The sequence below is a fragment of the Corythoichthys intestinalis genome, chromosome 12, assembly GCF_030265065.1.
Source record: "Corythoichthys intestinalis isolate RoL2023-P3 chromosome 12, ASM3026506v1, whole genome shotgun sequence".
NCBI lineage: Eukaryota > Metazoa > Chordata > Actinopteri > Syngnathiformes > Syngnathidae > Corythoichthys > Corythoichthys intestinalis.
This window is the reverse complement of record NC_080406.1, coordinates 17,371,147-17,394,671: the sequence shown is the minus strand read 5'-3', so window position 1 is coordinate 17,394,671 and position 23,525 is coordinate 17,371,147. Positions and strand designations below refer to the sequence as shown.

At 37.5% G+C, this 23,525-nt stretch overlaps 1 protein-coding gene across 2 annotated transcripts in view; it reads left to right on the top strand.

Moving 5' to 3' along the window:
- Positions 1-4,432: 4,432 nt before the first annotated feature.
- Positions 4,433-23,525, top strand: part of gpr156 (G protein-coupled receptor 156) — a 28,551-nt gene continuing 9,458 nt past the window's right edge. The window contains exons 1-6 of one of the 2 annotated variants that reach the window (XM_057853337.1): positions 4,433-4,865; positions 13,766-13,907; positions 18,378-18,505; positions 21,340-21,475; positions 21,545-21,655; positions 22,035-22,253. In XM_057853337.1, the coding sequence (XP_057709320.1) occupies positions 13,791-13,907; positions 18,378-18,505; positions 21,340-21,475; positions 21,545-21,655; positions 22,035-22,253 (711 nt within the window). In that variant the 5' untranslated portion in view covers positions 4,433-4,865; positions 13,766-13,790. The remainder of the gene's footprint in view (positions 4,866-13,765; positions 13,908-18,377; positions 18,506-21,339; positions 21,476-21,544; positions 21,656-22,034; positions 22,254-23,525) is intronic. The other variant, XM_057853338.1, reaches the window with a different exon arrangement.

The window sequence follows — 23,525 nt, the reverse complement described above, 5'->3', positions numbered from 1 at the left end:
TTGTTATAATCATTTGTTTCAGATGTACTGTAATTATTTTCAGTATAAAGATTTGGTGTTCAAAAAGTCTTTTTTCAAACTTGAGTCTTGAAAAAGAGGGGGTCGTCTTATAATCAGGGCCGTCTTATATTCGGGCCGATACGGTATTTGATATAGAGCGCCTCCCTCAACATGACTGAAACGCGTGGAGTTTAACCTCTCTCCCAGTTTTTATTTGGCACCGATTGACCACGGAAAACCAAAAATATGATCGTTTTAATTTCATAATAGGAACTAGGGTTGTTCCGATAATGTTTTTTTGCTCCCGATCCTGATCGTTTTAGTTTGAGTATTTGCCGATCCCGATATTTCCTGATCCGATTGCTTTTTTTTTTTTTTTGCTCCCGATTCAATTCCAATCATTCCCGATAATTTTTCCCGATCATATACATTTTGGCAATGCATTAAGAAAAAAATGAATAAAACTCGGACGAATATATACATTCAACATACAGTACATAAGTACTGTATTTGTTTATTATGACAATAAATCCTCATGATGGCATTTACATTATTAACATTATTTCTGTGAGAGGGATCCACGGATAGAAAGACTTGTGACTTTGTATATTGTGACTAAATATTGCCATCTAGTGTATTTGTTGAGCTTTCAGTAAATGATATTGTTGCCATGGCCAAATGCATGATGGGAAGTGAAACCATGACCGTGCGTAGTGCTACCAAATGATATATCTTCTCTGCGTTGGGAAATAACATTAGGTGTTAAGAAAAAGCTCAATTGCTACCTTGCTTTCCCACATTGCTTCCCATGATATTTCAAATCGTAGGGTGAGGGATTGTAAGGCTTTAGCCAATTAAAAAAGGTTCGAAAGTCTGCCAAAATTCACTCTACTCATTATACGCTGCCTTTTATCTCTCTATATAGGTTAAATGGTGCCATTACAGATTGAGCACGACAATGCGTGAGTGGGTCATGCAGTGCATGCATTAATTGTGCTTTTTTTTTTTTTTTAAAAAATTAACGCCTTTATTGGGATAAATTTGATAACCCTATCTTAAGCCTAAACTAAAGACTCTGGAAGAGTGTAACATATTATGTCTGTAACGTTAAATACAATTAGAAAACGATTTAATTAAAAAATATACTGTATAAAAAAAAAGGCATGGCCGATATTTTTTTGCAGATTCCCATACTTTGAAAATGACGTGATCGGACCCGATCGAGCGGCATACATCTCTAATAGGAGATATGAAGTAACTACTGCAATCACTATTCAAACAAGGAACTATGTTGTCTACAAGAGGACACTCATGCACCAGAAAATTTTTGTCATGTGGTAAATTTGATTTTGTCCTGCTCTTGATGATAATAATGGCACTGGAGGATATTTTTACATTTTCCTTGTTAATTCGTTGGATGCAATTGACGGAGCTAGCCGTTCAATTAATTTTGACTGGGAAGAGCGAATGATCCAGTTTAAATGAACTGAATGTTAATCATCAATGAAAGTAAGCTAATTTGGGTCACATCCTTGTCTGTTTTAGGGTACTTATGGGGTACTTCCAGTCCCCTTTTTACACCTTCCTCCTGGAAAGGGCTAGCAGCAACCCTTCCAGTTCAAATGGATTGGAGGTCTACTGCTGGAAAAACTCATTTCAGTTCACAGCAGAAGGATTGAAGAGCCCGCATGATTGGACGTTTATCGTCGTCAGTGGCAGCCAATGAGTAAATGAGCTGACTTCTGCTCTCCGTGTGTATGTGTGAATGAAATATTTAGGCTGTTAGTAAAGCGAGACAGCAGGTCCTTGCCAGCGCATCTTGAACCCGATCTGGAAGGAAACACGATAGTGTGCGACACGCGCTACGTGAAATCGAGACGCTTTTGTTATACATGACTCGCGTGTGCTGCCTACGGAATTTTTTTTTTTCATTGCCGTTCACGCTGCTAGATGTCCAGTCACCCTCTGCTGTGAATTGAAATGAGTTTGTCATGAGTACAGTTGACGACCAATCCATTTCAGGTTGAAGGCCTGGCAAAAAGCAAAGGTCAAAGATCAGCACCTTATCGCAAAGTCACTGACTGCTACAAACCAAGCCAGCAATATACTGTATATATATGTATAGGTATATATATATATATATGTACAGTATATACAGTGGGGCAAATAAGTATTTAGTCAACCACTAATTGTGCAAGTTCTCCCACTTCAAAATATTAGAGAAGCCTGTAATTGTCAACATGAATAAACCTCAACCATGAGAGACAGAATGTGGGGGGAAAAAAACCATATTGTTTGATTTTGAAAGAATTTATTTGCAAATCATGGTGGAAAATAAGTATTTGGTCAATACCAAAAGTTCATCTCAATACTTTGTTATAGGGTTGTTCCGATCATGTTTTTTTGCTCCCGATCCGATCCCGATCGTTTTAGTTTGAGTATCTGCCGATCCCGATATTTCCCGATCCGATTGTTTTTTTTTTGCTCCCGATTCAATTCCAATCATTCCCGATAATTTTTCCCGATCATATACATTTTGGCAATGCATTAAGAAAAAAATAACTCGGACGAATATATACATTCAACATACAATACATAAGTACTGTATTTGTTTATTATAACAATAAATCCTCAAGATGGCATTTACATTATTAACATTCTTTCTGTGAGAGGGATCCACGGATAGAAAGACTTGTGACTTTGTATATTGTGACTAAATATTGCCATTTAGTGTATTTGTTGACCTTTCAGTAAATGATACTGTAGCCATGCCCAAATGCATGATGGGAAGTGGAACCATGACTGTGTAGTGCTACCAATTGATAACAATTGCTACCTTGCTTCCCCACATTGCTTCCCATGATATTTCTAATCGTGGGAAGAGTGATTGTAAGGCTTTAGCCAATTAAAAAAAGGCTCAAAGGCTGCCATAATTCACTCTACTCATTTAATGCTGCCTTTTATCTCTCTATATAGGTAAAACGGCGTCATTACAGATTGAGTGCGACAATGCGTGAGTGGATCGTGCAGCGCATGCATTAATTGCATTAAATAGATACATTTTTTACAAAATTAATTACCGCCGTTATCAGGATAAATTTGATAACCCTACCTTAAGCCTATACTAAAGACTCTGGATGAGTGTAACATATTATGTCTGTAACGTTAAATACAATTAGAAAACGATTCCGATACCCCAGAAAATCACATTGTTTGATTATGAAAGAATTTATTTGCAAATCATGGTGGAAAATAAGTATTTGGTCAATACCAAAAATTCATCTCTATACTTCTTATGTACTATTTGTTGGCAATAACGGAGGCCAAACATTTTCTGTAACTCTTCACAAGCTTTTCACACACTGTTGCCGGTATTTTGGCCCATTCCTCCATGCAGATCTCCTCTAGAGCAGTGATGTTTTGGGGCTGTCGTTGGGCAACACGGACTTTCAACTCCCTTTGCAGATTTTCTATGGGGTTGAGACCTGGAGACTGGCTAGGCCATTCCAGGAGCTTGAAATGCTTCTTACGAAGCCACTCCTTTGTTGCCCTTGCTGTGTGTTTGGGATCATTGTCATGCTGAAAGACCCAGCCACGTCTCATCTTCAATGCCCTTGCTGATGGAAGGGGATTTTCACTCAAAAATCTCTCGATACATGGCCCTATTCATTCTTTCCTTTACACAGATCAGTCGTCCTGGTCCCTTTGCAGAAAAACGGCCCCAAAGCATGATGTTTCCACCCCCATGCTTCACAGTGGGTATGGTGCAATTCAGTATTCTCTTTCCTCCAAACAAGAGAACCTGTGTTTCTACCAAAACGTTCTATTTTGGTTTCATCTGACCATAACACATTCTCCCAGTCCGCTTCTGGATCATCCAAATGTTCTCTAGCGAACTGCAGACGGGCCTGGACGTGCACTGGCTTCAGCAGGGGGACACGTCTGGCAGTGCAGGATTTGAGTCCCTGGCGGCGCATTGTGTTACTGATAGTAGCCTTTGTTACTGTGGTCCCAGCTCTCTGTAGGTCATTCACTAGGTCCCCCCGTGTGGTTCTGGGATTTTCGCTCCCCGTTCTTATCATTTTGACGCCACCAGGTGAGGAGAGAGTTGAAAGTCCGTGTTTCCCAACAACAGCCCCAAAACATCACTGCTCTAGAGGAGATCAGAAAACGTTTGGCCTCCGTTATTGCCAACAAAGGGTACATAACAAAGTATTGAGATGAACGATTGGTATTGATCAAATACTTATTTTCCACCCTGATTTGCAAATAAATTCTTTAAAAATCAAACAGTGCGATTTTCTTTTTTTTTTTTTTCCACATTCTGTCTCTCATGGTTGAGGTTTACACATGTTGACATTCACACACTCAAATAGATTGAACGTCTACTCGTGACAGACTCATTTATATTCACAGCAGAATGTTGATTGGACGCAACATGGTTAGACGTCAAGCATCGTCATTGTCAGGGAATGGGTTAATAACATATTGCTCTTTTGAAATATTGTTCCATCATGACTCACTTGCCTATTTATTTACATTGCAGACTCATACATGTGCCACCCTGTCCCGGAGGACTCTGCCACAATGTTGTCTATCTACCACATGTGCCATCTCACTTCTAACCCTATTGGCTGGGAATGTGTATGAGTGTTAAACAGGCACACACACCCTCTTCCTGTGAAACACGCACGCACACCTCCCGCCTCAGTCACTCACTAACTCTCTTGAGTGCCAAGTTTCTCCTGACAGGAGCAGCACAAAATGCCGGGATTCTAATCCAGTGTGAGTTCTGAGCACGAGAAGGACATGCTCCGATCCCTGCTTTTTCCAGTGTCGGAACTGCACGTCAAGATCGTCTTAAGGTAACATCAACACGTTAATTAACTCCTTGGCTGATGTTTACAGACGAACCAACCAGTGTTGCTTTAAAAAGTAGAAAACGTGACTTCTGCTTATGGATGCTTTGCTCTCCTATGGGTCACTTTCTGTATATTTTCTCAGCACTTCCTATGAATTTCTTGGTGCTTATTCACTACCATTGACAGTGCTGGATGTCTAGGGCTGCCACGATTAATTGACTAGTCTATTAGGAAATTAATCATCTGTTTTCAGAGGCGCATCAAGAAAAAAATTTATGGAATGGTGAGAAAGGGGGCAGGAACATTTTCAGGGTGGCAAATATTTCAGGATGGTATAATAAATACATCATCATTTTTTTGGGTCAATGATACGAATCAGTTCCAATTTACCTAACTCAATGACAAATATGAATTAGTTTTGATGTGTATGACATATTGTTGATGAAACTTTTTTTTTTGACAAAATTGCATATCAAAATTAAAATCATGTTATACAGTATATATTTAGATAAGGCACTATCTCCTTCAAAATATGTACATTTCTCGTAGGCACCGTCTGTTTGCATTACTCTAACACACTTAATCAATCAGGGAATAGTATCCTTTCTCGTATTTACTGTTTGACTGTTTGTATTACTCGAACACACCCAATATAAAATAAATAGCACTTATACCATAGTTTAAAGAAAACAAACAGAATATAGGGCATAAAAGATACAGTATATGACTCCTTCTTATCAAGGAATCAAAATCTGTGCGTCATCATGAGCAAGATACACACCAACTCTTGCAATCAGTTCTCCCGGACAGTCCAGAACAAATGGCGGGACGGTCTGTCCCAACACAAGGAGTACCGGAGAACGCCCGATATCCAACTGATAACACGACTGACAAGACTCTAAAAGCCCCTTTGACGCTGAGGTGGCAGAATCCACAACCCTCATTGCCTGGATAACAGTAGTTCCCGAATCCTCCTGTCCAATCCACAAACGGATAAACACACACCAAACACACCCTTTTTCTTGCCGACGGCATGCCCCGCGAGAGCCTTCAAAAGACTGAATGTTTAACTAAGCGTTGTCATTTTTTTCCCTCGGGAACCTTTGGTCGACTTCTGATATGGTGACCTTGGAACGAGTTTGCCTCCTCGCCTGAGTCTGTGCCTGTTTCGCCTTTCTGTTTGATCACTGTCGATCCGAACAAATTTTCAACTTGTGTTCGGTGAGTCTTCTTTAAACCTTTCAAAATGGAGTCTGTACAAAGGGTTAAGACTAAGGAGAACGCGCGGAGTTTGGCCGTTTGGAGCTGCGCCAGCCAGGGTCCGGCGGTTCGTCTGGCGCGATTCTGGCGGTCTGGCTAGAAGGTCAGATTCCTTCAATTTTGATCGAATTACATTCAATTACGCTTAACAAATCGACACATTGATCCATATCGATGAATTGTTACACCCCTAATATCCCCATATTGCAGATTTGTACAAATACAGAATCAGTTTGACAAGAAATTGTATGTCAACACTACAAAAAGTCCCTAGTGATATTTACAGACTGATATAGAGAACATAGCTTTATATAATATTATTATAAGGATCCTCACTGACACCACTACTTAATTGATGGCAGTAAATGTGAAATTGACAGGAGCTATTTTTTTTCCATTGATGCTGACTGCGCTGGCAGGTAGGGTAGGAAGCCTGTCTTTTCGGGTGGTAGTTGCCACCCCTTGCCACCCTGGTGGATCCGCCCCTGTCTATTTTGATCGTCAACACACAATTTAGAGACATTGTTGACCTCAAAATGGTCCAAACCACGGATAGAAAGACCTGTAGTTCTTAAAAGATAAACATTATTATGAGTTAAAATAATTTAACATTAAAACCTCTCGATGTTTTCATTTTTATACAATTAGTTAACTTGGTTTAACTCATAAGTGGCCATTGTTGTTGACGTAGCAGGGCAGCGACGTCACTGGGTTACGCTGCCAGGCTTTCCAGAGTATGACTCTAGCGACATAAACATGTCATCTGTTCAGCCCTTTCAATTTGAACCCGAGAGAAACATAACGAGCGTGACGGCACTATCGATATTTCACAAAACGAGCAGCAAAATGAACAGGAAAGACTGGATGAGACGAGATGAAAAAAAAACAAAAAAAAAACTGTTCTGCCAAAATGTGCTACACCTGGTGAAACATCGTACAAGAGGCGAATTTGATTCCCAAAGTACCACTGTGCACTTTCAACTTGTTTTGTTTAGATGCATACAGACAGAACATACCAAAGATGCCTTAAAGAAAATACTTAAATGTAGTAATATCAAATATGGGTGTTTTAAATACGATACGTGACTAATGTGGTCAACAGATCAACAATCTGCTTTAAAGCTACCACAAGGAAACACAATGCTTTAAAGTACTGTATGAGAGGGAAACACATGCAAAAAGTATTATGAGGCAATGAAAATGTAATAAAAGACTGAATAAAAACATAAATAGTAAATACTCGCCGCTTTTAACTGATGTGTGCATGTGTCGGACGTCTCGCCACGTAGAAAGTAATTGCAGAACACCGGTAGTGTTCGTCTAGTTACAGTGACAAACTACGTCATCGCCACGAGCGTCCATTGCGCACATAAAACATGGCGCCCTCCGTAGGTCAAAACATGTACTAAATAATATACATTTTTAAATCAATGGAAATATTTTGTGTTTGTAATAACATAGTATAGTAATAAAAGAGAACAATTGTGGCTTATTAGAGCCTACAAGTCTTTAAGTCTGAGGTTCCCTTTCAGCTTCTAAGTAAAAATGTTTAAAAAACGTCTTAATCATGAAATATTCTCGTTCGCTGAATTTTTTTTTCTCCCAATTGTTCATCATCCCTTTCAGTCCAAATGAATTGGACGTCTATCCCCATCAACGGCAGCCAATAGATTAAGAAAACTGCAGACCTCAGAACAGATTGCGGTCTGCACCCTGGTCTTTCGAGGCGCCACTGTGCAAAATGCACCAGCACGCGGCCAGAGATTATCCCCAATAAATTGCATTCTAACTCAGCTTAGAGAATCAACTCATAAAGGAAGGTGGAATGCTTGCCTCCATGTACAGATTTACACCAGCCACCCTTAATCTAAATCCTGAAAGTGGCCCATTACTAGACAAACGGGCTTCCATTAAAAAGTCAGACAGGATCAGTGGAAACAGAGCACACACATACTGACATGACTTTCAACTCTAAAAGTCCTGGCCACAGTTTTTTTTTTTTTTTTTTTTTTTTTTTTAAATAAACGTGGAGGAAATGCCTCCTTCTAGACTGGCCTTTCCTGTAGGAAGCGGCAGGACTAAAGTGGGAAAAGTGACGGAAAGGAGCTGAACAGGAAATGCGGACCTCTCACAACTATGTGGCGGCATTGTTCTCACTATGGTCTCCATTTTTGCGCAAATAGGTCACGGTGGGCGGTGCGTCAGTTTGTTGTTAATATGAAAAAGTGCAATATCAAAAATTTTGATTTTATAATTTTTTTTGTCCATTAAACATCCGTCTATCCATTATTTTAAGAATACAGTATTTTTAAACGTTATTTAACCTATTTTTCCATATATATATATATATATATATATATATTCCACCAAGCCATTTTAATTTTTTTTTTTTTTTTAAGTATTTTTACATTTATTTTCCACTACTTAAATTATATTTTTTCCCATCCCATATTTCTTGTGTTATTAATATTATGCTTATTTGTGCTCTTATATTTTTAAGTTTTGTTTTTCTTTTTACATCTAGCCTATATATTTTGTTAAATTCTTATTTTCATATATTTTCAATTGTATTTTCCATCTATTTATATTTTCCTCTTTCCTGTTTCGTTTTGTATCAATATTATTATGTGTTTTTTTGTTTGTTTATTATTTTAATTTTTTAAAATAATAATTTTGTATATTTATTTAAATCTTATTTTAAAATACTTTAATTTTATTTTCCATCTGTTATGTTTATCTTTATTTTTGTATTATTAATATTATGTAATTGTTTTATTTTTGTATTTTGATTTTAAATGTTTTCAGTTTTATTGAAAGTTTTATTTTCATATATTTTCAATTGTATTTTCCAACCATTGTATTTTCCATCTATTTATATTTTCCTTTTTCCTATTTCGTTTCGTATTAATATTGTTATGTGATTGTTTTGTTTTTTTGTTATTGTTGTTTTTTTATTTTTATTTTTTAAATAATAATTTTGTATATTTCTTTAAATTTGATTTTCAAATACTTTAATTTTATTTTCTATCCTTTATAGCTTTAATTTTGTATTATCATTATGTGATTTTGTTTTGTTTGTTTTTTATTTTTAAATGTTGTTTTCCATTTTATTGAAATTTTTATTGTCATATATTTTCGATTGTATTTTCTATCTATTTATATTTTCTTTTTTCCTATTTTGTTTTGTATTAATATTATTTTGTGATATATATTTTTTAATTTTGTATTTTTTTTTTAAATAATAATTTTGTATGTTTCCTTAAATTTGATTTTCAAATACTTTAAATTTATTTTCCATCCTTTATTTTTGTCTTTATTTTTGTATTATTAATGTGATTGTGTTTTATTTTTGTATTTTATTTTTAAATGTTGTTTTCAATCTTGATGAAATTTTTATTTTCATATCTTTTCAATTGCATTTTCCATCCATTGTATTTTCCATCGGTTTTTATTCATCTTATTTAGTTTAGTATTCATATTATTATGTGATTTTTTTCATTTTTGATTCATTTTTTTTTAAATAATAATTTTGTATATTTCTTTAAATTTTATTTTCTATTCTTTAATCTTTATTTTTGTTTCATTAATATGATGTGATTTTTCTTTGTACTATATTTTTTAAGTTTTGTTTTTTAACGTTGTTTTCCATCCAGCCATTGATTTTTTTGTAAAAATTCCTATTCTATATATATTTAATTTTCCATTATTCTTATAGTTTTCATCCATCTGCTATTCAGTTTCTTTGTTTCTATTATTATTTGTTTAATTTTTATATTATATTAGTTATTTGAGGTTAATCGTAGATTAATGCAAGTTTTATTTTCAACAGTTTCAGCCCAGAAGACAGTATTAACTCTTTCACAGACATTGATGCCAATAGACGTCCAATCCATTTGGATATGGAGTGGTCAGAATTGATCGGACATCCATCGCTGCCATTGGCACTGAAGCGTTGTCGATCTCTGCCAATCTCTCTTGCTAACTACCACTACACATACCCTGTGAATTTTCCTGACGTGGCGCCTCGTCATCAACCTTGACGCGACTTCCCAAACTCAGACGGCGAGTAGACGTGTTCAGCTATAATGTGGCATTGAGCCTCATACGGTTGAGTCACAGTTATCCTTACTGATTTACAGCCGGCGCTTCAGTCACACTAGCTCATGTACATGTCAGCGCAAGATGCAAATGCCTGCAGGCGTAATGACAAACTGACTGTTTGTCACTCTCATGCTTTGTTTGGCAAAAAAGTAAATGATAGCTTTGGTGGATCACACACTTAACTTGCTATGAAAAGAAGTTGGAATGGAATGGAATTTTATTGTCATCATCATCGGTATCATTGACAATTACAAAATGTGATATGATTTGCCCGTAACTGAAGAAGAAGACAAAGGCGGACGGGATGAAGCATATGCCTATCAGTTTCCCGTCCCCCACACAACTAAAGACGCACATTCAGGCATGGAACATACATCAAAACTGTACAATAACACAATCAACAATCTGGGTTTAGTAACTTAGCGTCCAGTCAAGCAGCTCGATCAATTTCAGGGCGTACAAGGTTAAGGCTTTGTCATGTCCCTGACATTTTTGCATCTGTTTGCTGTGGAACATTTTGTTGTGGCTATGTGTGTGGCAGTTGATTTACAGCATCTGTGTACTTTCAGGTACATTGCGCTTTACAATATGGAAAAAATATCACGATACGGGCCATTTTGTATCACAGTATTGGTATGCCACGATATACATATTTTTAAAATTATTATTATTAATGCCTTATTAGTTATTGATTTAAATATAGAGAAATTAGATTAAAGTGCCTATGACAGCAAAAAGCATGTTTATTTCATATTTCACGCGGTATTTTATGCTCTTGAATAAAATGGACCGCGAGGATGTGTGTGGAAGCGCCACCCGGGGCTGGCCGATCGGTGAAGGCTGTCACCCTCGCCGCTATGTGTGACATTAGTTGGGGTAGTTGGTGTGATTTTTGGTTTTCGAAAGGCGAAAAAGATTGGAAGAGCCGCTTGGTGCTGAATAGCATGTAGCCTAGCACTTACGCTTCCTCTTTTGTTTACGCTCGTTCCTCCGTCTCCGAGTTGCCAGGAGGGTAATGACAAGGGCCGCACTAACTCCGGTGATATAAAATACCGGTTAGGAGGTTTAAGAAGTCGGCGGTTTTGACCATTATGCAGTAGTTTAGCTCTGTCGTACTGAATAAATGCATTTTTAATATTTCATATTCCATTTAGCACAAGACTGTTATTCATCTTGACCATACTATTTATTTAGCAATCGGGGGAAAATACTTGGAGACAAAGAACATCGTGTAAAAATATTGGAGTAGTGAGAAAACAATGATGACATTTTACAGTATGCTGTAGTCATCAGCCCCCTGTTTGTTGTCGTTCTGAATCTTCCTCCTCCTCCAAATATGACTCAAACATATATGGCTGTATGCCACAACCTTCCTCTGGATTGTCAATATCACTTGAAAGATCCACACTTGAACCACAATCGCTGAAAAACACTTCCTTCTCCATTGGGCTGAATTTTGAAGTCATTACTCCGCCGATGTAATCATCCAAGTGGAGGTGCCAGAGGGCGATAATGACAGGCGGGGTGAAACGGCAGATTAAAAGACTCTTTTCTCGTCATCTGCGCTTTGCCAAATTGTTGTATATGGTCGAATTCTCTCATAACATGATTTTCCTTCCAATAATAATGCTATTTAAGATTTTTTTTCATGGTTTCATAGGCAGTTAAATAATTCTTGTACGCTTATTTAATTTTTTTGAAACATTTATTTCAACATGTACTTTTTTCTGAATTATTTTAAAGCAACACTAGGTAACTTCTCAACCTTTACTAAATATTTTCATACCATTTGTGATATTATGTCGACTGACAACTAGTTGAATAACACCTCTTTTATATCTTGAGGGGATCTGTATCGCTTTCACCAGCACTAATTAACTTTGAAGAGGGTGGCAGGAACCCTGGCACACAAAAAAACTACAAATGTGCTGACTGCTTTACGGCATACGTCACTTCCCCTTTTCTGCATTCATATTCATTAAGAAGACGGAAATCGCGCAAATTCTGCAAAGGTGGCAGAGCAACAAAAGAGACAAAAAGTTTTGTCCAATGAGGACAAAAAAGGGAGACTACCAGGATACTCGAGAATAAACATTGGCCCGGCTTTTACTCGCTGGCGTGACGACCAAAGCACCCCCCCGGCAACTGAACTCGTCAATGCTGAGGTGGGCTCTTGGGGTTAGCCACAAGGTTGCTAACCGTCATATGCAATTGCATATGCCACAACTGGATTTATTACCTTATTACTATTCATCCTTCACACAGCCACTGGAAACAAAAATGTCGTTTAATCCATCTGCATGCGACCAGGAGATTGATTTTAGATTGATTGATGATTTTAAGACACTGTGCGGGTGTGCTCTGGTCCTCATGGGAAAAGCAATCTTCCTCAAGGCAAAACACCACCCCTTTTTTCCACCGCCGTCGCTAAAATCGACCAAAACTGAAAAGTTACATAGTGTTGCTTTCATTCTTATTTAAAAAAAAAAAGATTATTCATTCATTCATTCATTTTCCATGCCGCTTATTCCTCACGAGGGTCGCGGAGGTGCTGGAGCCTATCCCAGCTAACTTCGGGCAGTAGGCAGGGGACACCCCGAACTGGTTGCCAGCCAATCGCAGGGCACAAGGAGACACACAACCATTCACGCACACACTCACACCTATGGACAATTTAGAGTGTTCAATCAGCCTACCATGCATGTTTTTGGGATGTGGGAGGAAACCGGAGTTCCCGGAGGAAACCCACGCAGGCACGGGAAGAACATGCAAACTCCACACAGGAAGGCCGAAGCCCGGGATTGAACCCTTGATCTCAGAACTGTGAGGCAGACGTGCTAACCACTCAGCCACCGTGCCGCCAAAAAAAGATTATTATTACTTAAATAGAAACCAACAAAAAAATAAAATCAATCAATGTTGAAATAAATATTTGTTGCATAAGCATGAAAAAAACCAAATATATAAAAATTGTAATTAAAAATTTGAAACAAACATGGACATTTGTAAATGTTGAAATACACAAACACACATCTTGGGATTTATATTTTATGAAATTTTATAAATATATCTACATGAGCGGTCTCAGAATGCCACTGTGGGGGCTCTGTGTACTGCAATATATATTTCAATATTTATTTATTATTTTCATGTTATTTTATTATTTTAGTTTTTACTCATTTAGATGAATAGAATTAAATAATTTTTGATAGAATATTTTTTTAATATACTGAATAATTTTTTAATATACTGAATTACATTTCTGTTTCTTTATTCTTTTATTTTTATTTATTTATTTATTTATTTATTTATTTATTTATTCTGTCAGTCCAAAAAGATTGGGGGTATAGAGCATGGCAGCCAATGAGTTAACAAGGAAGTGACCCCAAAATTTCAACAGAAATTGCTTTTTATAGTTGCAGTATTTATTAAAGCTCATCTATAAATCTACCTGAGGGGTATCAGCACCTCACTGTGGATGTTTTGTGTACTGCAGACAGTCACCCTGTAAAATTAATATACAGTATTTGGTTATTGGACAGGATGTGCAGGTGAAGGTGAACTGACATGGAGGCGGCGTGGAACTGCAGCTCACGTTGTGATTCCCCACTCTGCCTCAGCCACTCGGGGGTCCTAAGGCAAGACAGCATGGAGGTGCTGCATAGACTCTGCGGCCTCACTAGGGTAACAAAAAGTTTGTTTTTGAAATTCAAACATTCTAAATTCATGACTTATTTCTGCGTTAGACGTAATCCTCTTGGACCGGAAGAGGCCTGCGAGTGGAATGTTAAACGAATGTTAGTCACTCTTCAATTTCGTTTGGCAAAATTGTATATTATAGCTTATGCTCCCAACGTGTGCCAACGATATGTTTGTTTTTTGGACAAAGAAAAAACCCAAAGGCAAAAACATAAAATTCCAAATTTTTAAAACGGCGTTTGTCCTGTAATAAGTCACAAGTCACACATTACAAATGCTTCATTCATTTCTTAAGGCACATTCATTTCCCACAAAACGCGTTTCTATTCACTTGTTTGGATATTAAACTCGAACCGGCAAAAAATTAAGTCCATTGGTGGTCATTATTTTTGACAAAATAATTCCTCAAATTGCCCGAATATCAGGGGTGGATGTGGGCGACGGCAACTGTAAAAACAAAAAAATTGTTGAATAAATTCGATAAAAATAGGGCAATGAAACAGAAAATCGATCAGATCTTTAAGAAAAAGGAATGATTTTGAAGAGGCTTATTCATTTAATTTAATTTCAGTTGCTTTGATGGGAAGGTTCAGACATGTCAATGTACACTTTGGACCTATTTATGTTAGGCTACTTATTTATTTTAGGGCTGTCAAACGATTAAAATTTTTAATCGAGTTAATTACAGCTTCAAGATTAATTAATCGTAATTAATCGCAATTCAAACCATCTATAAAATATGTCATAATTTTCTGTAAATCATTGTTGGAAAGGAAAGATAAGACACAAGATGGATATATACATTCAACATACGGTACATAAGTACTGTATTTGTTTATTATAACAATAAATCAACAAGATGGCATCAACATTATTAACATTCTGTTAAAGCGATCCACGGATAGAAAGACTTGTAGTTCTTAAAAGATAAATGTAAGTACAAGTTATAGAAATTTTATATTAAAACCTCTCTTAAAGTTTTCGTTTAATAAAATTTGTAAAATTTTCAATCAAAAATAAACTAGTAGCTCGCCATTGTTGATGTAAATAATTACACAATGCTCATGGTGCTGAAACCCATAAAATCCGTCGCACCCAAGTGCAAGCAGAGGGTGACAAAACACCAAAAAACACAAGTAACAAGTGGACATTACACCGTGCTGTCATTTTAATCTGTTTGAGCGGGGCATGTGCATTAAATGTGTCAAATATTTTAACTTGATTAATCAAAAAAATTAATTACTGCCCAGTTAACGTGATAATTTTGACAGCCCTAATTTATTTCCTTATAATTTAAAACAGTCAATGTTTGTGTGATCTTCAAAATATATTCCGTTTCACTGCATAATGTAAGTCATTTGTATTTTTGTGAATGTTTACTTATATCTTTATTATTAAAAAAGAATAAGTAAATGATTACTTTACCTTCCATTTTAATGTACATCCTATGTTCTTAAGTAGTTAATATTGAGGTTTTTTTATTGAGATGTGAGGAAATGAGGGCAAATGAAAATTAGGAGATTGAGGTTGGGGTTACTGCTGTTTTAGTTAACTGTTATAATCACTGAAAAATACAAATACTCAAAAATTCAAATTAAAAAAATTGAATTAAATTCAGTTCCTCATGTTTGCCTTGTGATAGTATGTGCAATGCAGTAGCATAATGCATATGTAAAACCATTTTTTGCGTGTATGTGTTATGCAGTGTATCACAAAAGTGAGTACACCCCTCTCATTTCTGAAGATATTTAAGTATATCTTTTCATGGGACAACACTGACAAAATGACACTTTGACACAAAAAAGCCCACCCGTCTCATCAGACCATAAGACATGGTTCCAACAATCCATGTGCTTTGTTGACATGTGTTCAGCAAAGTGTTTGTGGGCTTTCTTGTGTACCATCTTCAGAAGATACTTCCTCCTGGGATGACAGCCATGCACACCAATTTGATGTAGAGTGCGGCGTATGGTCTGAGCACTAACAGGCTGATCCCTCCCACCCCTTCAATCTCTGCAGCAATACTGACAGCACTCCTGTAACGAGTCACATGACATTTTGGAGGGAAAATAACAAGCAGAATTCAATTTGGACATTTAGGGATGTACGTTTTTTCAAAGGGGTGTACTCACTTTTGTTGTCAGGGGTTTAGATATTAATGGCTATATGTTGAGTTATTTTGAGGGAAAAATAAATTAACTCTAATGTATAAGCTGCACACAGACTACTTTTCATTGTGTCAAAGTGTCATTTTGTCAGTGTTGTCCCATGAAGATATACTTAAATATCTGCAGAAATGCGACGGGTGTACTCACTTTTGTAATACACTGTAAGTACAACTGTGCCAAAAGCTGTTTTCTCTGCATTTCTGTGGTATTACAAGGTTTCACCCCCCCAAAAAAAAATAAAATCTGGCTCCGTGGCGACATTCATATCAGGGAGTTCTGTCAAAAAATTCTAGCCACTCTCACCCCTGCTGAATATCAACAAAAAGTGACCCAAAATTGAACAGGACGTGACAAAGTTAGAAGAAAGTGACCGGAAATCAATAGGAAGTGACGCGGAAATGCCCCCCAAATCAACAGAATTAATCAGGGAATGCTCCAAAATAATCGGAAAATGATCAAAAACCAACAGAAAGTGACCCGAAATCAACAGGAAGTGATCCGTAAATGCCCCAATTTCAACAGGCAGTGACCAATCAAAAGGAAGTGACCCCAGAGTCCCTCAAAATATACAACAAGTGACCCGTAAGTACCCTGAAATGATGACCAACAAGCAGTGTAGTTAGTGTAACCCTAACCCTAACGCACAGGACGTGCTGGCACTCTAGTTTCTTTAATAGCACATATAACTTCAACATTAACACAAACGTACGGCTCTCGGCAGACCGTGTCTCTAACTCACTCCCGCATCATGTGAGCAAAACAATATTGGCGCCATGTGCACTTTACGGTGCCTCGGATAATTCTGTATCTGCAGGGCCGGCCCAGCCTATACGCAGACTATGCAGCTGCTTAGGGCCACTAGGGGGCCCCCAATCTGGCAATTGTTTAATTCATAATCTATTTTGTTTACTACAGTTTGCTTTATTTGACTTCTGTGAGTTTTGATACTTGATTACAAGCTTAAAAAAATAAAAGTTCTTCTTTTTTTCCCCTCCTTTAGAAAAAGGTTTGGTGCTATCTACTGACAATCATTTGGGGTGAGAAGTTTGAAGTATGGAGTGCAACAAAATCTGATTAATATACAAAATATGGACATATGGATTGGATTGCATGTATGGGTTTCACAGTACACTGTGACAAAATGGTGGGCCAAAAATATGGGCCCCTTTGCATTATTTTGCTTAGGGCCCCAAAATGGCCTGGGCCGGCGCTATGTATCAGAATATTACAGCACGTTCTCCTTATGACTCCAGGCAGTTTGTCCCTGCTCATTCAATTAGACAATGCTTTCCAAAGCTTGCTAACGTTTCTGTGTTTGCTACACCTGAATGCTAGCCTCGTTCCCATCCCCCACTGTCAGCCAGCAAGAATGCTGCTTCAATCTTGAGGACGGCAGACGTTTTGAGGTTGACAGGAGGAGTAGGGGGACGAGGCTACCTGAATGCTTCACCTGGATAGATGCAATGGAAGTGATTGTGATTAGCTGAGGGTTAGTCATGTGTCATGGTAAGCCAATCAGAGCCGGTGTTTTCACACACAAACCGGAACAGTGCGTCGCGGCAAACACACACACACTCAAAATAGATGCAGAGGGATATGATGGCAGAGCATTCAGAGGAAAATTTTTCCTTTACGAGGTGGAGAGCGAAACACTATTTCAAGTGAAAATACTTGGAAGTACTGTAGGCTATGTCTACTTGACCAGTTGTCTCAGGTTGTGAGAGTTAGATTTGATTAAACTCACTTTATATTGTTTACTGCTGATTGTTATTTTATTATATTGTTTACTGTTTATTTTTGTTGCACTTCAAGTTTAGGACAAATCTGTTGCTGGTGAGGTGCAATAAATATTACAAGGTTCTATAACACAACTACCTGTCTGTTCTTCTGTAGTCAACTGACTTGAACACTGCTAGGAAAATTTCAAATTTTTTGACATACAACAACTTTTACTATAGAGTAATTCATGTCTTAACTCAGTTACTTTTTGGAAGAAGTAGTAAGTAACTATAACTAATTACTTTGTTAAAGTACCGTGCCCAACACTGCCAACGAATAACCATGGAAGTAACACAGAAATGCACCAAAATATTTGGGGAATGACCCATGAAAGAGCAAAACACCCCCACAAAATTATTATTCCAGAAATTACATTTTCGAGTAAGCATTATGATTGTTTCTGTACCATTGACGGCAATAGATGTCTCATCCTTTTGAAGTTTTGGTTGCGAAAGTTATGCCAGTTAATAATCAAGGTGTATCAGTAATACCATGTATCATTTTGAAGATGGTGGCGACACCTCCGAGACGCTGGCTGTCCCCGGTTCTGAGCGCGGTGGTGTGGACGCTGCTGTCCTGCGGCATTTTGCTGGCCTTCTGCTTCCTGCTCTTCACCTTGCGCTTCAAAAACAACAGGTAGCAAAGCTAAGATCCAGCCTGACAGAGCACACAACACAATAGTAAACGTAATGTATTGTGGAGTTTAAGGGCTTCCGATCTGGAGAGCCAGGACTGCCAAAATGAATACATGAAAAATTAAATCAATGAGTGTTCATATAATTTGAAAAAATATACGTATAAAATTCAAACGAATTAAAAAAAAAAAACTTTAATTAATGAATAAAAGTTGAAATTGACTGAAAATAAATATTGGAATAGAGTGATCCCTCATTAATTCGCGCCCTCAGTCCATGGCGGATTTTTTTTCAATTAAAAAATAAATAATTAAATGCAGTATTTTATAGCACTGTCCCGATCCGGTCGCTAAGTCTTCCACTCTCGCACCTGCTGCTTTTCATGGTTAGGCAGCGCACTGGAGTTGCTCATTAAAGTTAGCGATGATTGACAGATGTTAAGGTTTGATCTTGCCAGAGACGCTTGAAAAGCCGAAACTTCAAAGCGCCGCATGCGTTAAACAGTTGCTTGAGCGGATTTGAGTGGACTTACTCAAAGCATCTTCTACTTTATTCTTGTTTATTCTAAAAAATTCTTCGGGACAGTAACATGTTTAAAACGTATCATAATTATTGAAGTGCCTAAAAACCATTTATTAAAATATATATACCGTAATTTTCGGAATATAAGGTGCACCTGACTATAAGGTAAATTTGACAAGGAAACAACATTTGTTCATAGATGAACTGCACAGGACTATAAGCAGCAGATGTCTTCACTGAATTATGGGATATTTTCACCAAAAGATATTGCACAAGTAACACTTTATTTGACAGTGGCATCATAAGACTTTCATAAGACCAAACGAACCACCATGAAGCTATGAACCAATTAGCTGCAAGGCTTCATTGCTTCAAGAACCTTCATTTGGCCATCACTGCTTATTAGGGAGAGACATTCAACCTCTGCTGCCACCTGCTGTCAACACTGTTGTCGTCTAACTTTCCTCCTAGCATGCATTGCAGGGCTACAGATGTAAATAACAAGCAAAATTCATGTTCTGTGTTCATTATTTCTTTAGTTACTGATCCAGTTGTTTCATTAATTGCTAGTTATGGTATTTGGTAACACTTTATTTGACAGTGGCGCCATAAGACTGTCATAAGACCATCATAATTATGACATGAGCATTAATGGATGATTGTGACAGATGTCATTTTGTGTCATCTGGCTAATTATCTCACTTTTGAATGGATGTATAATATACAAGCTGGACATAAATAAGGTTAGTGACATCATTTGCCGGATGACACTTAATGACATCTGCTACAAGCATTCATTAATGCCCATGATAGTGTCATCTCAAAATTTTGACGCTTTTATGGCACTCTTCTGACGCCGTTGTCAAATAAAGTGTTACCTATTAATCCAAATCGACAAATAAGCCGTACTGGACTACAAGCCGCGTGTTTCAAAATGAGGGAAAAAAGTAGCAGTTTATAGTCCGGAAATTACGGTTCATAAATACAGTATACACTCACCGGCCACTTTATTAGGTACACCATGCTAATAACTGGTTGGACCCCCTTTTGCCTTCAGAACTGCCTCAGTTCTTCATGGCATAGATTCAACAAGGTGCTGGAAGCATTCCTAAAAGAGTTTGGTCCATATTGACATGATGGCATCATACAGATGGTGCAGATTTGTCTGCTGCACATCCATGATGCGAATCTCCTGTTCCACCACATCCCAAAGATGCTCTATTGGATTGAGATTTGGTGACTGTGGAGGCCATTTGAGTACAGTGAACTCATTGTCATGTTCAAGAAACCAGTCTGAGATGATCCCAGCTTTATGACATGGTGCATTATCCTGCTGAAAGTAGCCATCAGAAGTTGGGTATATTGTGGTCATAAAGGGATGGACATGGTCAGCAACAATACTCAGGTAGGCTGTGGCGTTGTAACGATGCTCAATTGGTACCAAGGGGCCCAAAGAGTGCCAAGAAAATATTCCCCACACCATTACACCACCACCACCAGCCTGAACCGTTAATACAAGGCAGGAGGGATCCATGCATTCGTGTTGTTGATGCCAAATTCTGACTGCTACTTCGCAGTTTTTCATTTATCGCGGCAGCTTCTGGTCCCCAATAACCGCGAAAAATGAGGGATCACTGTAAATCATTACTGAATCAGTAACATTTAATGGTACATTTTATGATGTATTTAAAAAATGTAGATTTAACGAAATAAAAAGTTAAATAAATGGATGTTCAATTAAATACAGCATAAGTAGAAAATTGATTTGAATTAATACAAATTAATAGGAACTAGGCGAACAAATCTACATAAATGCTGCAATTAAAAAAAATCAAGTAATCTAATGAAAAAAATAAATATTCTAATTAAATATATAAATATATAATGGAATAAATATTGACATTTAATAATAATTATTAAGATTTAATCACACATTTATTTATGCAGATGTTCAATCATTTAATCTATTGTAATTTGATAATGAAATAAATAGAAAGTGAAATAATGTTAAATAAATACTAACGAAAATTGATTTTTAAAAATTAATGAATAACTCTTGAAATAAATCAAAGGAAAAAAGGTTTAGATAAATACATTTTTAGATAAATACAGACTACCACAAATCCAATTTGGGAAAAAAATCTAAACAAAAATGGAAAGTCAAATTTAAATGAATAAAAAATTAAATGTATCAGTGAATCACTGTTGAAATGATAACATAAACTTCATTTATTCTTAATGAGTGACGTATATACTGTTTCTACCTAATTTTGGCATCCTTCTTCAATTAACCTTCCTTTTGTTCTTTACCAGAATAGTCAAGATGTCCAGCCCTAACCTGAACATCCTGAGTCTCATAGGAAGCGTTCTCACCTACATCAGCGGCTTCCTGTTTGCCGTGGACGCGCCGCCGCACCATTCCACGGAAGTGTCTTCAGCTGTACTGCATGTGAGTCGCGCTCTCCCATTGATGAAAATCTAGTCCAGATCCATGTACTAGTCTGCTTCATTACCCCAGGCCCGGATTTGGACCCTCTGTCTGGGTAGCACCATGGTGTTTGGACCCATTTTAGGAAAAACCTGGCGGCTCTATAGGGTCTTCACACAGAGAGTTCCCGACAAGAGAGTGGTATGAGTTATGGTAGTTTTTGGGGATGCTTTGCCAAGCTCCCCACATATAATATTTCTGTTTTTTTTCTTCTGTCCACTGTTGATGGCAGCCAATAACCTGAAAAAAGCCTCAAAATTAATAAGTTAAATTATTGCTCTTTTATGCTTATAGGAGAGCACAGCATCCCCACACAATTTCTCCACAATTTGCATTTTCTAGTTAGCATTACGATTATGTTTCCGTGCCATTGACAGAGATAGACATGCGATTCATTTGGACTGGGAAGGGCGAATGAATAAATGCTCAATTGCTGCCATCCCTCCTAGTCCAAATGGATCGGACGTTCATCGCTATCAGTGGTAGCCAGAGAATTAAATCTACGTCTGTCCTTTGTCAGATCATCAGAGACATTCAGCTAATGGCCATGGTCGCTGTCTTGATTTTGGGGGATCTACTAGTTCTGAGCATCTGGAACCTCTCGGACCCCATCCGCTGTTCCCGATCGCTTGGTGCCGTCGTTAAATTGGACAAGGACGTCTCCTATTCCATGTCTCAGCTTGATTCCTGCTCTTCCATGTACTCGGATCTGTGGGTTTTCATTATAGTTGTTAAAAAGGTATGTTGTTAACCGACCTTTCTTAAAATATAACCATTAGAATGCACATTGGACTCCAAACAGAAGTTGGGTTTCTTACCGTTATGATAGTTTTGGATTTTTCATTCACTTAGAAACTTGAATTGTTTTCGTGTATAATGTAGTTTTAGTTTTGATTAGGAATACATACAGTATGTTGGTATACTTTATATGTATATGGCGGAAAACACTCAGGTGACTTGAAGTTCCGCTCTGAGACCCCAATTTGGCCAACTTTCAAAATAGTCCGATATGCATGTGTGACACATCATTGGAAAGCTTAAAAACTCAATTTTCTGGGGAAAGAAACATTTTGAACAGGAGGGCATTTTGTTAAAAAAAAAAAAAAAAAAAAAAAATTCTATACAGCAAAACCCTAATTGGAGCCAAGAGCACACGAGAGCAGAATTAAAGACGCCACGATTTCAACGAGATATTATCACGTACTTACCTTGTTTTTATTCAAAAACTCCACGCAGCATGTATCACAGAGTGTCAAGACACAGCTGTGAATGGCCACAGCTGGATTTTTCTGGGATTTTATGGGTGAAACATGGTAATATAACAAGAATCGCGAGAATGTGTCATGGTCAGATGAAACCAAAATAGAACTTTTTGGTAGAAACACATGTTCTCGTGTTTGGAGGAGAAAGAATACTGATATGCATCCGAAGAACACCATATCCACTGTGAAGCATGGGGGTGGAAACATCATGCTTTGGTGCTGTTTTTTTGCAAAGGGACCATGACAACTGATCTGTGTAAAGGAAGAATGAATGGGGCCATGTATCGAGGGATTTTGAGTCAAACTCTCCTTCCATCAGCAAGAGCATTGAAGATGAGATGTGGCTGGGTCTTTCAGCATGACAATAATCCCAAACACACAGCCAGGGCAACAAAGGAGTGGCTTTGTATGAAGCATTTCAAGGTCCTGGAGTGGCCTAGCTAGTCTCCAGATCTCAACCCCATAGAAAATCGGTGGAGGGAGTTGAACGTCCGTGTTGCCCTACGACAGCCCCAAAACATCACTGTTCTAGAGAAGATCTGCATAGAGGAATGGGCCAAAATACCAGCAACAGTGTGTGAAAAGCTTGTGAAGAGTTACAGAAAACGTTTGGCCTCCGTTATTGCCAACAAAGGGTATATAACAAAGTATTGAGATGAACTTTTGGTATTGACCAAATACTTATTTTCCACCATGATTTGCAAATAAATTCTTTAAAAATCAAACAGTGTGATTTTCAGTTTTTTTTT